The 15,600-nt window shown below is 38.6% G+C and overlaps 2 protein-coding genes across 2 annotated transcripts; one reads left to right on the top strand and one right to left on the bottom strand.

Annotated features, from left to right (window-relative positions):
* The first annotated feature begins 1,500 nt into the window (after positions 1-1,500).
* Positions 1,501-11,596, top strand: tcp1 (t-complex 1). Its single transcript, XM_052593749.1, has 12 exons — positions 1,501-1,788; positions 3,918-4,003; positions 4,638-4,766; positions 5,004-5,101; positions 5,193-5,303; positions 6,903-7,084; positions 7,173-7,299; positions 8,319-8,494; positions 8,595-8,718; positions 9,309-9,501; positions 10,739-10,902; positions 11,175-11,596. Exons 1-12 carry the CDS (start codon positions 1,716-1,718, stop codon positions 11,386-11,388), a joined length of 1,677 nt encoding a protein of 558 aa, XP_052449709.1. The 5' UTR covers positions 1,501-1,715; the 3' UTR covers positions 11,389-11,596.
* A 49-nt stretch (positions 11,597-11,645) lies between these two features.
* Positions 11,646-14,951, bottom strand: LOC128011407 (inactive serine protease 35). Its single transcript, XM_052593750.1, has 2 exons — positions 14,790-14,951; positions 11,646-13,503 (listed from the first exon to the last, which is right to left on the bottom strand). Exon 2 carries the CDS (start codon positions 13,491-13,493, stop codon positions 12,207-12,209), a length of 1,287 nt encoding a protein of 428 aa, XP_052449710.1. The 5' UTR covers positions 13,494-13,503; positions 14,790-14,951; the 3' UTR covers positions 11,646-12,206.
* Positions 14,952-15,600: the final 649 nt, after the last annotated feature.

Below are 15,600 nucleotides of genomic sequence, written 5' to 3'. Positions count from 1 at the left end.
ACATACACTGCATTAGTTGTTCATAGAATTGTTACAAAACATACAACATTGCAGGAATATACAAATTACTTGAAATAATGATTCAGTCCTAAAATCTTAAGTGCTTGCTTTTTTGTATAGGGAGCCCCCTTTCTGGCAATTTATATTCAGAGCTATACAAACACCTTCAGAATATAATCTTTATTATTTCCCACCAGGTGGCAGTAATCTGCCTCAAATCAATGGAGTTTAAAGGATTAGTTCACTTCCAGAATAAAAATCTCCAAGAGAGTATTGCCAACTAAACAATTTAGTTGCTAAATTCAGCAACTTTTCAGACAACCCAAGCAACATTTTCTTTCAAAATCTCCTAGCAACAAATTTAGCTATTTTTAAAATTTATTTGGCAACTTTAAGACACTTTTGATAAATGACTCAAATGATAAAGTTGTAATTGTAATAATTTAAAATTTGTTCATTTATGATACACTTTGTTAGTAGCTTGTACCTTCGATTGTTGATCAGTTAGTACAGTGCAAGAAATATATCTGCAAAAATGGAAAAAGTACTAGTAATTTCCCAGGACATTATACATTGCAACCCTGTAACCTGAAAACACGAATTATTACAATGTGTAATTAAAAATGCAGGTAAAAAAAAATAAATAAAAAAATAACCTTTTGGAAAAATAAAATACAGAAAATTCCTTCATATTAACAGATCGTGTCCTAATTTACAGATTTTTCTTAGCATAGTAACTAATACACCACTTACAAATGTAAAACAATAATTCAGTTTATTTAATAATAATTGTTATTTAAATTTAAATATTGTATTATAATATTATATTATTTTAAGAACAAATCAAAATTAGCACATATAAAATATATATTTGCTGAGATTTTATTTGGTAAGACAATTTAGCATTATGATTACGTAATGATGTCATTGTGCAGTGACATCATTTAGCAACTATAAGCAACAAATCCACCTTAGCAACTTAGTTGGCAACACCGATTCAAGGTATTCACATCTTTCTTTCTTCAGTTGAAAATAAATTAAGGTTTTTGAGGAAAAAGGATTTGCAGTTTCAATGCAGCTTCAAATGGCCATTTCAAGGGCTGGATTTATCTCTTTTCGTGACATAGGTAAAACACATTTGCGGGCCCCCTGCCCTATTAACATTTATCGCAGCGTTTTAGTGGCACATAAAAAAAAAAAAAAATCTAATATTACGAGATTAAAGTCATTTCTAGAATAAAGTCGAAATTACGAGAATAGATTAATAATATTACGAGAATAACGTTTAAATACTCTTAGAATAAAATCGGAATACGAGAATAAAGTCGAAATGTTTAGAAAAAGATTAAAGCTACAATGTTTTGAGCGCATTACAGTTTAAATAACCGTCGCTGCTCCGCCAAACCACTGGAGGTCGCTCAGTCCTAATAAACGCTTTAACTAAACCATCGAAAGAATTGCCGCATTAAAGCAGGGAACTGTAGTTCTTACATCTCTAACAGTCTGTGAGTTCATCTGTGTGGCTTTAGAGCTCTTTTTACGCATACATGTGCAGAGTCTAGTCTTTGGATCGGTTCAGTGCCTCATGTGTGTGTCTGAGTTGGAAATAAAAGCTGCTGTTCTGGATCGATCTGGAACCTTCCACACGCGCCCCTCCCGCTCTCACGCTACCCATAATCCACAGCGCGCGTCTTCATTCTTTTCTTTCATCCAACATGTCCATGACAGAGGGTCCGTTAACCGTGCTCGGCCAGAGGACGACCGGCGAGTCCGTCAGGACTCAGAACGGTGAGTCTTGATCCGCTCATATTTGCCCTCAATAAAACCCGGAGTCGCGGCGAACGGGCCGCACGCGACGGTGTTTATTCCGGAAGAGCGCCCGGTGTCTCGAGCAGCACGTGCGGCTAACAGGAATCAGAGTATAATCCTTGATTTACATCAAAATACTTCTTCAGCTTTAAGCATTGTCTTCTTCAGCCGTTAACACATCGATTCCGTTGGGACAGTGGGCCATGAGCCGGTAACGTTAGATCAGTGTGTCGCATCTCTAATAACGTTACTGTTTGCAGGAGCAGTGACGCCACTGAGCGCGTGTTACCAATGAAGTCTGTCTAAAACCCTTGCTTTCACCACACAGTACATGCACTTGGAAGAAAGAGGTCTAATGTAATGCACATGTAACGTTAGATGCCAATATTAGTGTTGGTAACTGAGGACTTCTGCTTCTGTGTGATTCACGCCACACCTGCTGCCTTATAAGGACCTGTTTCAAATCCTCAGATGGAGGGTCGTCGACTTATTTTATTATAACGTACATTAAAGGTTACATTTATTCACCTCATAAATCATTGTTCTTGCTAAAATATTTCTTATTACGTGAGATCTGCCGTAGGGACATGTTGGTATCAAATTTTCCTGTTGCGATTAATTGCTCATGCTTTTATCACGGTATTGAAATGTAGTTTTAAATAAATGGAAGTAATACAGTATAACAGGTTAAATTAACTATTTTTTTTTTCTTATAACAAAAATAACTGAACATTTAAATACAATAAAGTATTGAAAGTTTTACACAGATTAAAGTGCAAAAGAGCTAAAAAAGATGAATAGGTATCACTTTACAGTAAGGTCTCATTAGTTAACCATTGACATTCACAATGAGCAACAGCTACATTTGCTACAGAAGTTATTTATCTTTGTTTAAAAAAAATAAATACAAGTCTTAGTTCATTTTATTAAAAATTGGAATACCTAAGATTTATGAAGCCCCAGTGTAAAGTGTGAACGAACAATAAAGAATCAAAACACTTTCGAACTATATCTGTGGTATGTTTAATCCAGATTAAAATGGGAAAAAAATAGCCTATTAGGTCAAAATACTTGGCACTGTGATGAACATCATAGCAAATACACAAATCTGAATGGCTATTTAAAATTATTTAAATACGTTTTAGAAAGCAGGGCAGCTGCTTTATTTATGGGGTTTCCAGAGTAAAGGTTGCATTTTCTACAGTTTAGCGCCATCTGCTGTCAGAGAGTGAATGTGCTTTCATTCAGCGCATCTCTCACGTGTTCCTCGTGTACTTCTCATGCGTGCTTGTTTACATCGGAGTGTACAGCTCTTTCAGGCAACATACAGCAGTGTTGGGCATTTTGACCAGTTGATGGGAAAAGTATTCTTAAAATGGATTAAACATTCTGGATAACTTGTAATATATATTCACAGTATTTAGAAGTTCCCACGATAACAATATTTTGTATATTTGTTACCGTGATATATCGCATTAACAAATAACGACACAAGTCTAATCTGCAGTTTAGTTTAAAGATGAATTATTGTGCACCCATAGCACTCCTCACTGTCATTAAAACATAGGAAATTGTTTGTTAATAAAATTGTTGTTTGTAAAATTGTAATCTAAGTGTTTATCTCCTTTAATGAGAGTGCTGTATATGTGTAGCCTATATCGAAATCATAAAAAATTGTTGTTCACTTTACTTTTCTCACTCCAGGAAAAATAGTTTGTACACGTAGTTTAAAATGTGTACGGTGCATACATATTTACGCAGTTTATTTTTTGCAAATTCACAATATTTGCGTGGAAATTTGCATAAGTGTATTTCTTTTTGTATACTAATTCTAATCAATATAGAATTTTTTTTTTTTAATGGTTGGTGGTCACAAACCAAACATAGTGCCTTCTATGCAGTATGTTAATAGAAGAATCTAATGCAGTGTTAATTGCAAAACGCTGCAAAAGACGTGAGTGCAATGCTCAAACACATCCATGTAGAGCATGTTTACATAGAAAATGCTCTAAAAAGCAGTGTGTTGGAATGCAAAAATATATTGTTTTTCGTTCTTGTAGTGCCGACAACATTGGTATACAAAATTAATTTTATTTGTTGCATTGCAGTCATGGCCGCTGCATCCATTGCTAACATCGTGAAGAGCTCTCTCGGTCCCGTCGGCCTGGACAAGATGTTGGTGGACGACATCGGTGTAAGTGCAGACGTTTCTACTCTGGTCAGAGTAACCCGTGATGTTCAGATCTTGTGTACTTAAAGGGATAGTTCACCCAAAAATGAGAATTCAGTCATTAATTATTCACTTTCATGTTGTCCGTTCATCTTCAAGACACAAATTAAGATATTTTTTGGTGAAATCCAAGAAATTTCGACCCTCCCATAGACAGAAAGGATCCTTACATGATCCAGGTCCAGAAACGTAGCAAGGACATCGGTAATATAATCCCTGTAAATCCATAATTACGGAGCTAAGCTATTTGTACACAAAGAAAACAAAAATAACGACTTCATTTAAAAGTTTATAGCACTATTTTAGAGCATCACAAATAAGTAAACAACGTAAGCAACTTGTGTACACAGATGTGCTGTTTACGCTTTGATCTGAATGTAAACATCAAAGAATATCTTAATTTGTGTTCTGAAGATGAACGGAGGTCCTGCAGGTTTGGGACAACATGAAAGTGAGTAATTAAAGACTGCATTTTCATTTTTTGGTGGACTATCCCTTTAATGTCTTATAGGGGACATTAGAATAGTTTGTAGATGGCAAATGCAGTGTGGATGTTCCTATCGGTTTTGTTTTCTCATGTTTAGCATCTGTGTTTCAGGACGTGACCATCACCAATGATGGAGCCACCATCCTGAAGCTGCTGGAGGTGGAGCACCCGGCCGCTAAGGTCCTCTGTGAGCTAGCAGAGCTGCAGGACAAGGAGGTCGGAGATGGCACAACATCAGTGGTGAGACATTTGCTGCTTTGGATAGATGTTTCGGATAAGAAACATTTCCTGTTATAGTGCCATCCATACAGTATCCGTATGTGTGGCTATGCTAACAGGACACAGAAACTGCCTGTCATAAACTACGGGACGTGCAGGTCTTTCTCTGCCGCTTCCACATCCTGACAGTACATCACACAGTGTTGATTAAATATGAGTTACTGTGAGAGCCACTCATGTGTGTGTGTGTGTGTGAAGGTGATCATCGCGGCTGAGCTGCTGAAGAGTGCAGATGAGCTGGTCCACCAGAAGATCCACCCCACCTCCATCATCAGTGGATACAGACTGGCCTGCAAGTAAGAGTCACTTCCTGTGCCACGAGAAGTCTGGTGGGTTTAAGCATGATTGACATCTAAATGTAATGGTCTAATTTGCTGTGGTTCACAGGGAGGCAGTCAGATACATCAATGAGAACCTGACCATCAGCACTGATGATTTGGGCAGAGAGTGCCTCATCAATGCTGCCAAGACCTCCATGTCCTCTAAGATTATTGGAGTGTATCCTCTGTGTTGAGCTGTTTCATGCTACTGTGCTTGTGTGTGTGTATATGTGTGTGTGTGTATGTATGTATATATATATTAGGTGCATCTAAAAAAAAATTGAATATCATGGAAAAGATTAATATTTTTTTTTAATTTATTTAAATAAAGCAAACTTTCTTTTGTTTTAGATTCATTGCACATAAACTAAAATATTTTCTTTACGTTTTTTTTTTCTCGTTTTAATTCTGATGGTTACGACTTACAGCTTAGGAAAATTTAAAATTCAGTATCTAAAAAAAATAGAATATTGCATTCTGAGCTTGATTAGTTTGATTCATTTTGAGTATAAGTACAGAGTGCTGTATCAAAGTATATTCATAGAAAGTTGATTGGAAAGGAAAAAGATGGATAGAAAACGGTACACAAGCAACAGAGATGACCACAGCCTTGGGAAGATTGTCAGGAAAAGCTGATTCAAGAACTTGGAGTGGGGACTGAAGCCTGAGTCGTTGCATCAAGAGTCTCCACACTCAAGAGCTACAGATTGTTACTCAGTGGTCCATAGTCCTCTTTCAGATGAAAGTAAATTAAGCATTTCGTTTGGAAATCAAGGTCTGGAGGAAGACTGGAGAGGCACAGAATCCAGTGTGAAGTTTCTGAAGTCAGAGATGATTTGGGTGCCGTGGCGTCTGCTGGTGTCGCTCCATTGTGTTTTATCAAGTCCAGAGTCAATTCAGCCATCTACCAGGAGATTTTGAAGCACTTTATGCTTCAATCTACTGACAAGCTTTATGGAGATGCTGATTTCATTTTGCAGCAGGACTTTAGCACCTGTCCACAGAGTCAAAAGCCCTTCCAAGAGGTTTGCTGACCATGATATTACTGTGCTTGATTGACCAGCGAACTCACCTGACCTGAACCTCACAGAGAATCGATGGGGTATTGTGAAGAGGAAGAGAAGTAACCTCTGACAAACAATACAGAGAAGCTGAAGACTGCTATCAAAACTCCTCAGCAGTGAGACAGATTGATCATCAAACAGTCATTCATACAAAAGAGCCCAACCAAGTAAGCTGTAGGTCATAACCATCAGAATTAAAATTTAAAAAATCTTAAAAATATTTCTGTGTGTGCAATGAATCTAGAATATAAGAAAGTTTGCTTTTTTGAATTAAATTGCAAAAAATAAAGTACTTTTCCATGATATTCTAATTTTTCTAGATGCCCCTGTATGTGTGTGTGTATATTACTATTATTTATACATATATATGCATGAATATATCTTCTTAATATAATTACCTATATAAATATTACATTTTATATTTAAAATTGTATTAATTTCACACGTTTGTGTGTGTGTGTGCAGCCTCTATTTACAAATTCTGCTTATTAGAGATTCTGCTTATTAAAAGTATTTTTAGTTTTTATTATTTTCTTCATAATATTTTGCGTTTAACTGTCTAAATCATGTCACAGCATCCAATGTTTTATGATTGTATTATTCAGTAAGGCTGCATAACGAGTCTGTATTTAATTTCAGAGTTTTAAACTTCATTAAGAGTTTCTCAGACCCTGACTAATCGATTGAAATGAAGCTCCTTGACGTTCTGTCAGTGATTCAGATTTTTTTGCTAATATGGTGGTGGACGCTGCCCTGGCTGTGAAGTTTGTTGATGGTAAAGGTGTTGCTCGCTATCCCATCAACTCTGTGAATGTGCTGAAGGCTCACGGACGCAGCCAGAAGGAGAGTTTCCTGGTCAACGGATACGCTCTGAACTGCACTGTCGGATCTCAAGGTCTGTTCACACACGTCAGGCTTGTTTCTGACATCGCACAGTGTACGTCAGTATGTGTGTGTTTGTAAATGTTGTTTGTATCGTTCAGGAATGGTGAAGCGTGTGTCCAATGCCAAGATAGCCTGTCTGGACTTCAGCCTGCAGAAAACCAAGATGAAGATGGGTGTTCAGGTGGTCATCAACGATCCGGAGAAACTGGACCAGATCAGACAGAGGTGAGGGCACGTTGTTACACACACACACATACAAAGAAACTTCCCATTTACATTGCTGCCACACATCTGTGGTGTGTGTAGTTATACGCGTGGGATAAAGCATCGTCTGCCCAAAGCCTCTCTTACACACAGATACACACGTCTGTGTTTTACTTTTGGGCTGTACAACATGTATCTATACCACTGTAGGTTTGGGCTCAAAAGGAATATTTATTCAGAATTTTTTTAATTAAGTTACATTAAAGACATTTATTATGTTACAAAATATATTTTTTTTTAAGTTCATATATGAAGCAGCACAACTTTTTTCAGCATTGATAATGATCAGAAATGTATCTCGAGTTAGTAAATCAGCATATTATAATGATTTTTGAAGGATCATATGACAATGAAGACTGCAGTGATGATGCTGAGAACTGAAAAGTTTTTATTGTTTTTATTTTATTTTTACTTATTGAAGCAAAAAAAAGTATACTATAACTATAATTTAACTATATATCTAACCCAAATTGTAAAGGAAATAAAAAATAAAAACTATAGATGCATTGAAAATTACTACTGAAACCCATTTTAATTAAAAGAAAAAATAAATGTTGTTTTTTTTTTTTTTTCACTGATTTGATATCAGACTAAGTATTAACGCTATAAATACATTATAATTATTTGACTCTGTATGTGGTTTTAGTAATTTGAGCACAATTATTTTAGACCCTATTAACCTCTGTATTTAGGTGAACCCGTTACACGTGAGCGTCATATGAACTAATTGGAACCGCTTTTAATTTTACCTCCTGACATGAGATTTATTATTTTCAAAAGTTTTTTTTTATTTTATTTTTTTTATACTACAATTAAGCATATTTACCTACTTAAAAAAAAAAAAGTAATTACCTTTTTTTTTGGCAGTTTGTATGCAAACAAGTGTCCTCTCTCAGTTAGGGCTATTGATGTCTCGAGCTGTGACTGATCAGTCGATCATTTTCATCAGTTTCGCCGATCTTTCATCATCTGTTTCTCAGGGAGTCGGACATCACGAAGGAGCGCATTCAGAAGATCCTGGCGTCGGGAGCGAATGTGATTCTGACCACCGGGGGCATTGATGACATGTGTCTGAAGTACTTTGTAGATGTCGGAGCCATGGCTGTGAGGAGGGTGCTCAAGAGGGACCTCAAACGCATCGCCAAAGCTACTGGGGGTCAGACGACTGCACATGCTTTAGTCTACACCTAGAGCGAGGCCTTCTGTTCCTGAAATACAGAGGTCATTTATTCTCTGTTTTGGTTTTTCCCCTACAGCCACAATGTGCTCGTCCCTGTCTAACCTGGAGGGAGAGGAGACGTTTGAGGTGACCATGCTGGGTCAGGCTGAGGAGGTGGTGCAGGACCGAGTGTGTGACGACGAGCTCATCCTCATCAAGAAGTGAGAGCATCTTCCTCTTCCTTCAGCAGAACCTGTACCATTGAATTGATGCCTGATATCACCAATCACCTTTGATAGCTTGATAACTCTGACCGCTCCAGAGCTCATACAGACCCACAGTCCTGCGTGTCTCTGAATAATCGGTGTCAATCTTAAGAGGAGACATTCAACACATTACCTACTGGGTTTTCTGGAAAATAAGTTGCACATGGTCCAAAATGCATTGATGAAAGAGAAAAAAACGTGTTTAAAGTATTTTATTACATTCCGATCCGTAAAATACCATTAAATAAAACCAAATGTTTCCAACATTACACGTATTAGAATTGTTTTAATTCCCCTTGCTCCACAAAAATCCTTTAAATGTTTTTGAATACAGAAGAAAAAAAGAATGAGAAACAAATTAATAGTAACACTTAAGACATCAAGCCTAAACACGTTTAAAGTGAAACTCAGTCACCGGTGTGATGGGAAATGTGCTTTAACACACTTGATTAACTAGCCTTAGAAGTACAGCAGTGTTAAAATCACGAGGAGAGAGAAAACATTTGTTTTTGGTTTGTTTTTAATGCTTTTTTTCTGTCTCTCAGCACGAAGGCACGCACGTCTGCCTCTATCGTCTTGCGTGGGGCGAATGACTTCATGTGTGATGAAATGGAGCGCTCTCTGCATGACGCCCTGTGTGTGGTGAAGAGGGTGCTGGAGTCCAAATCTGTGGTACCAGGAGGAGGCGCTGTCGAGGCTGCACTGTCCATTTATCTGGAGAACTACGCCACAAGCATGGTGAGGACCCAAGCCTTCAGCTGCCTGCTGGGATCTTTACTTTCTTGATGTTTCTGTTTTTAGGTGAAATGTTACATTGTAATAAACTGACAGTTAAATAATAGCTGATGTATAAATGCACAATCTAGCCTTTTTATTTTTGTTAAGACCAGTACTATATATATTACTGTATTGTGTGTGACTGGAAGCATGCACACTCCCATTATAATTGCTGCCGTGCCTGTGTGATGGCGTGTGCAGTTATACGCGTGGGAGACAGTGAGCGTCCTGAGAGGGGAAGGGACAGATCAACAGCTCTGCTGACAGCTGCGTCCGTCCTGCTCAGAACAAACATGACACATTATCACTGAGACACATTAACCTCACTACGGGTACAGACCGCTCAGAACACCCTTCACCAGCATAGGTTTGTAGAGATTCACCTCAGCTTTCCACTTCTGAGGTCCATGACCATCTGGCTTCTCTCCTGAGGTCACAAGAGGGCGGCGCATCGAGCAAAATAGTACTACTGCATGTTTTTCAAAGCAATATATAAGAAATTAATTTGCTTTAACAGTTTTAAACAAAACAGCATTCGTCATATGAATGAATAGTTTAATACAAAGGACAGAAAACCAATCACAAGAAGTACTTTTTCTTTTAAATACATGAGATGGAGTGGGATGGGGGAAAACCTTGCATTTTAGATGGCTTTCTAAACACAACGGTGTGCAACAGTGATAGATGTCCCTCTAGAAAAATAATGCAATAAATATGCGTTCTGTGTGAATGGCTTGGTTTCAGTCTTTCAGTAAACATCTCTGCATCGAGGTCGTTTTTTTTCCCCGTGATCTTTTGAATAACCGACGCGGCAGCACTACATCCAGTGTTCAACCGGAGGAGCTATGAGGAACATTAAAATGCACCGACACTATCATCGTCATCACCTCTGATAAGGCAGCCTGATGCACAACTAGAATGGGGATTATTATTATTAAGTTTGACGAATATTTACAATTAAAAAGAAATTGACAGCCATATACTGCAACACATTTAATGTTGTGTTTTACAAAGTTGTGTGTTTTAATCTGCTTCGTTTGGTTCTTAGCTCTTACTGAATTACATACTGAGGAAATGAATAGGGAATAAATGGGAAAATATTGTGGGCACTGATCAAATCTTTAACATACAGCAGCTGTGCTTTTTAATAATTGGTGTGTATGAATGAACTATTGAATCTGTTGTGTGTTTGACCTAGGGTTCCCGTGAGCAGCTGGCTATTGCTGAATTTGCTCGCTCCCTGCTCGTCATTCCTAAAACTCTGGCAGTCAACGCCGCTCAAGACTCCACCGACCTGGTGGCCAAACTCAGAGCCTTCCACAATGAGGCTCAGGTCAACCCTGAACGCAAGAACCTCAAATGGTTAGTGTTGCTCTCTTCTCATCACACACTCTTCAGCTCTTGAAGAAATATGACTGCGCTGTCAGACAGCAAACATACAATCAGGAGTAAAAACTCTGCTGTTTAGAAGTAAGCTTGTGGTTTACTTCCCTAAAATATCTTTAGAATTGATTTGGTAGATGAATGGGATTTGTGCAGACCGTCTGGAAGCGATGTGGGTTATTATGGATTAAGCTGAGAGCCAATGCAGTTTGGATTCCTCTGTTTAAACCTGTTTGTGTGTGTGTTGTTAGGATCGGGTTGGATCTGGTAAATGGCAAGCCAAGAGACAACAAGCAGGCGGGAGTGTATGAACCCACGATGGTTAAAACCAAGAGTCTGAAGTTCGCCACAGAGGCAGCCATCACCATCCTCCGAATCGATGATCTCATCAAGCTCTTCCCTGACCAGAAAGAGGGCGGGCCCTCCTACCAGGATGCTGTCCAATCAGGATCTCTGGAGGGTTAAAGGTCAATTGGCTGGTTCTAGAGTCACTCCGCTCAGATTTTGTATTTATATTTGGATCCATCTGATGAGCTGTTAGTGTAGAATGTGCACTTTGATTGCGTTACTTATGTTTTGCTATTAGCATGGCTGTTGGTCATGTGTAATGTAACAAATGTTCCTTGTTCTGTCATTTCAAAAAAATAATAAACCAGAATGGCATAAAAAGGAATCTTGTTTCTGGTGTTTTGGGAAAGAAAAAAAAGTGTGTTTGTGTATACTTTTGTATTTTTATATTTTAACTCGGTTGACTTTACTAGGCAAATGCATTCAATATTAAATAAATACAAATACTGTTGGACCAAGCAATCCCCTTTGAATTTCTAAGCTACTACATAGTGATTTATGCTATGCACCATATTCTTATTGCTAGCAAATAATCCTCCCATATCTTTTCAGAGGTAGTATGAATCACAATGTACTTTTCTCGTATGGAATATAGGCTCTTCTTCATGCAGCTGGTCTTATTTTTCATATTTGGGTGAACTCCTCAAGAACTTAAACAAAATACTGAATGTCAGGCTGTTTCGTTTCCAGTAGTTAACTACTTGGCCTCAGCTAGTGACTTTGGCTTTTTAACACAAACATGGCCTGAGAATGACATTACAAAGGCTACAGTCTCAAATTTTGGCAATGAAAGCAAAAATAAATACACAGCATCCAAATTCATCTTGTTAAAATAGCGTTTCCTGTAAAGATGCTGTGGAATTTCAGTTGGGTAACAAACATGAGCAGTTTGCATCTAGACTGTCCCAGCAGTCTTCATGACTCGTCGGCCTATTTTAGGCCGGTTTACACCGACTGGCATCTCCATGGATCCAGTGGCATATCTGGGCGTACTTGGAGGGTGTTATTCTGACCGCCACGTTATAGTCCTTCTGTATCCCATCGACATCCACCCACTGGTGTCCAGAGAACACGCCAATTACCTTCCTCTTCCACTTCCCTTTTCCTCCCTGATCTCGTAGCCTCACGTACACCCCGGCTCCGCTCGACCCCTTCTGAGCATCACAGTACTGGTACATGAGGTCCCTGGACTCCTCTAAGACCGAACAGAAGCGGTACACCACTTTCCCTGATTGGTCATTGTCGAAACCAGAGAAGTGGATTCTTCCAGCTGGGATGTCCTTGACTACAGGAACTATGCCTAACTCCATGAACTTCATCTTATGGGGTCGTTTCAGCTCTAGAAGGGCGTAGTCATAGTCAGCTGAGATCTCCCTGCCTGCTCTCCTCGTCCAGCCCGCTGGCACTTGTGTTAGTTTGACACGTGTCCACTTCAACACCGGTGGTCTGGACCGATCCGAATCTGTCTCACGTCTAACACGGTTCTTCCTTTTCCTCCCGTGTTGTCTATGAAGTAGTTCTTCAGTGGCTACATCTTCTTCATTTCCCACTTGGCTCTCTCTCCTCTCTTCTCCTCTCCTCCTGCCTCCTCGTTGGCGTCCTTCCCTGCGTTTGGAGCGAAGCTTCATGACACCCACTCGCAGCCTCTTGGTCCCTTTCAGATAGACCTGGCCATCATGGACACAGTGGGCAGAAGTCAATACGTGTTTTGGAGAAACTAAAATGCCTGAGCAGCCTGTAGAGAGCCTGACTGAGGCAGAAAAGGGGTAATTGGTGATGAACTGTTTATCTGTGATCACGAAGCGGCCGTCCATGCCGTATACCTGCCGTTTTCTGCGTTTAAGGTGTCCTGCATTGCAGACGACAGAAGAGGATGCGTTTCTTAGCTCGGAGACCTCTTCCAGTTGTATTTTGGTGAAAGTGCGTGTTCCGTTCTCGTAGACGGTTTCGTAAGACAGGAGTCGTTCCAGCTCCGCAGGCCTATCTTCTGGCAGCTTTCTTTGGCACTCGATCCCACACATCACTCCTGGCTCACTGAAGTTTTCTGCAGTGAATTCTGGGCTTTGGAGCTTCACTGTGCTTTGGTCCAGGATCACTGGGATCTTTATCGGTGTCAAAAGGCAGTCATCTTCATTGTTTGCGATAGAAGCACCACTATAGACCAAAGATACAACCACAGCCAATGCGGTCAGACCGAACAAGAATGATGGAGGACTTGTCATCTTGCTCTACCTGAAGGTAAAGGGACAAGAGTTCAGGGGTGAGGCTTAAAGATAGTTTCAATGTTTCATAACACCAAATAAATAGTCATAGAACAACAGACTGGACTTCTATACTCTCTCTACTTCTGGTAATGATAATGTAGGGCTAAAAATGTTGGTGCGGCTAATGAAAATTACAAACAGGAGCCCAAAAAAGACAACAGATGTTTGCTTGCTGAAGAGGGATTCCTGACTACTCTCATCACAGGAATGGCAATGCTGACTGCTGCATGTTGGGAAGAGTAAAATTTACATATGTGGCTTGAACAAGCAGATGCATTTTGGCCATGTTAATATAGCTATCCAATAAGCAAAAATGTGTACCAAGTGTAAATAATGCACTTCCTAAAGTTAGATCTATTAGCTTGACTGGTAAGTCAAGGGTTCAGATACTAGAATAGAATTATTTTATTTATATATAATATAAACTGCACTGCAACTCTTTATGAATAAAAGCACCAATCAAATGTTTAAACATGGATGTACAGTTATTAACTGTCTGCTATGCAGTTTAACTGACACTACCGCTGCATCTCTCTGGAGCTGAAAACTAATAAACTGACCAGCAATGAAAGACTTCAGATGAAGCGCTAAGAAGGATGTTCCTGATATGCAACAAGAAACATCATAATCAATAAAAGCCAAGAGGTTAGGATTGTGTTTAACAATGTTAAAATACTATTGTCCTGAAGGTTGAAAATGACATTATTTTGAACAAGAAAATAGGTGAAATTTGTAATTGTAAACAAGTAAATTATGCTGCATTTATGGATTGAGTACTGCCATGCATAAGAAAGATTGTTACTTGTGCTATTTATTATATATAATACCCTGTATATGAAATGGTGTGTATGGTGTGAGTATACTTTTAAAATGACCCAGTTATGTATCAGCAAGTTTGCAGTTTTATTAATATGCATCCTGAGTAATGCAATGGAAAAGGTCATGTCGTACCATTACTGCATTAAAAAGGAGGAATGCAATAAATTATAAGAGTAAAGTATTTCGATTAGGCTGGTGTTATTGATTTAAAGAGTTGGCTTTAAAGGAGTAACGCGGTTAGAAAAGGTAAAAAATAAAAAAATACTACTGTTGCTTTGCCTTTCATACAGCTTTAAATAATGCAGTGACAACATCGTGAAAAGATAAGGATTACTTCTGTATTGAACTGTCTCCGCCTAATTGGCAAGTTATTACACTGTCTGTTTCTAATTTACATTCAGCGTTTTAATAAACGTTATTAAAATAGGAACTCACCGTCGAAGCTCCTGAACCCGAGACAGATGCGCTCCAGCGGACTCCTCTGTTGTGCCAGCAGCACCGGCGCGCGCAGTGTTTAACACCGCGGATCGGTGAAGGTGCGGGGAGCGGTGACGCTCAGAGAGAGGCGGATCCACACCCACGCCGTTTAAACGAGGCTCCGGGCACTTCAGCTAATTATACACGGCATGGGTTAAAGCGGTTACATCCCGAGCTGAGATAGTATTAACAGAGCAAGTTTATTTCTTTGAAACCGTATACATATCACTGGAACAGGTCATGTTATTTTTATTTATTTATTTATTTTTTACCTTTTTTTAGGACCTTATTGTCACCCTGACAATGTTAGAAGTTATTTTTGCATCTGGCTATGTCTGAAATATGGACACTTGTGAATTAAAGGGACATACTATTTACAGCCTCACCATACTGTTAATTACATGTCTAGATGCATCAGGCATTTTTATTTATTTATTTATTTCTGAAATGAATGAGCATTTCCAGCACATCTCAAATTGTGTTTGTATTTATTTATTTTTTTCATTTATTTTGGTTGAAAGCTGAGAAAGATATGGCATTCCAAAGATTTTAAAACAATTTTAACTGAGGTAACAATTAATTTTAATTTATTTTCAGATAATTATATCTGAGATAACAAGTAATTGTTCCTTATTTGCCAAAATTACAACTAAATTGAAAATGACACTCTAAAAAGTGAAATTTACCTTTACAAGTAGACCTACAGTAACTAGTACGTACCCTACATTTTTTGCTGTGAACACAATTGAAGAAGCAATCATCAGTATAT

The sequence above is a fragment of the Carassius gibelio genome, chromosome B23 (assembly GCF_023724105.1).
Source record: "Carassius gibelio isolate Cgi1373 ecotype wild population from Czech Republic chromosome B23, carGib1.2-hapl.c, whole genome shotgun sequence".
In the NCBI taxonomy this organism is placed as follows: domain Eukaryota; kingdom Metazoa; phylum Chordata; class Actinopteri; order Cypriniformes; family Cyprinidae; genus Carassius; species Carassius gibelio.
The sequence above is the reverse complement of the archived record's forward strand: the minus strand, read 5'-3'. Positions and strand labels throughout refer to the sequence as shown.

Excerpts from the sequence above, each read along its gene's own strand:
- tcp1 (XM_052593749.1), top strand. The coding sequence starts at position 1,716 with ATGTCCATGACAGAGGGTCCGTTAACCGTGCTCGGCCAGAGGACGACC. Across the intron at positions 8,495-8,594 it reads CATCGCCAAAGCTACTGGGG|CCACAATGTGCTCGTCCCTG; the intron begins GTCAGACGACTG and ends TTTCCCCTACAG. Across the intron at positions 9,502-10,738 it reads AGAACTACGCCACAAGCATG|GGTTCCCGTGAGCAGCTGGC; the intron begins GTGAGGACCCAA and ends TGTTTGACCTAG.
- LOC128011407 (XM_052593750.1), bottom strand. The coding sequence starts at position 13,493 with ATGACAAGTCCTCCATCATTCTTGTTCGGTCTGACCGCATTGGCTGTG.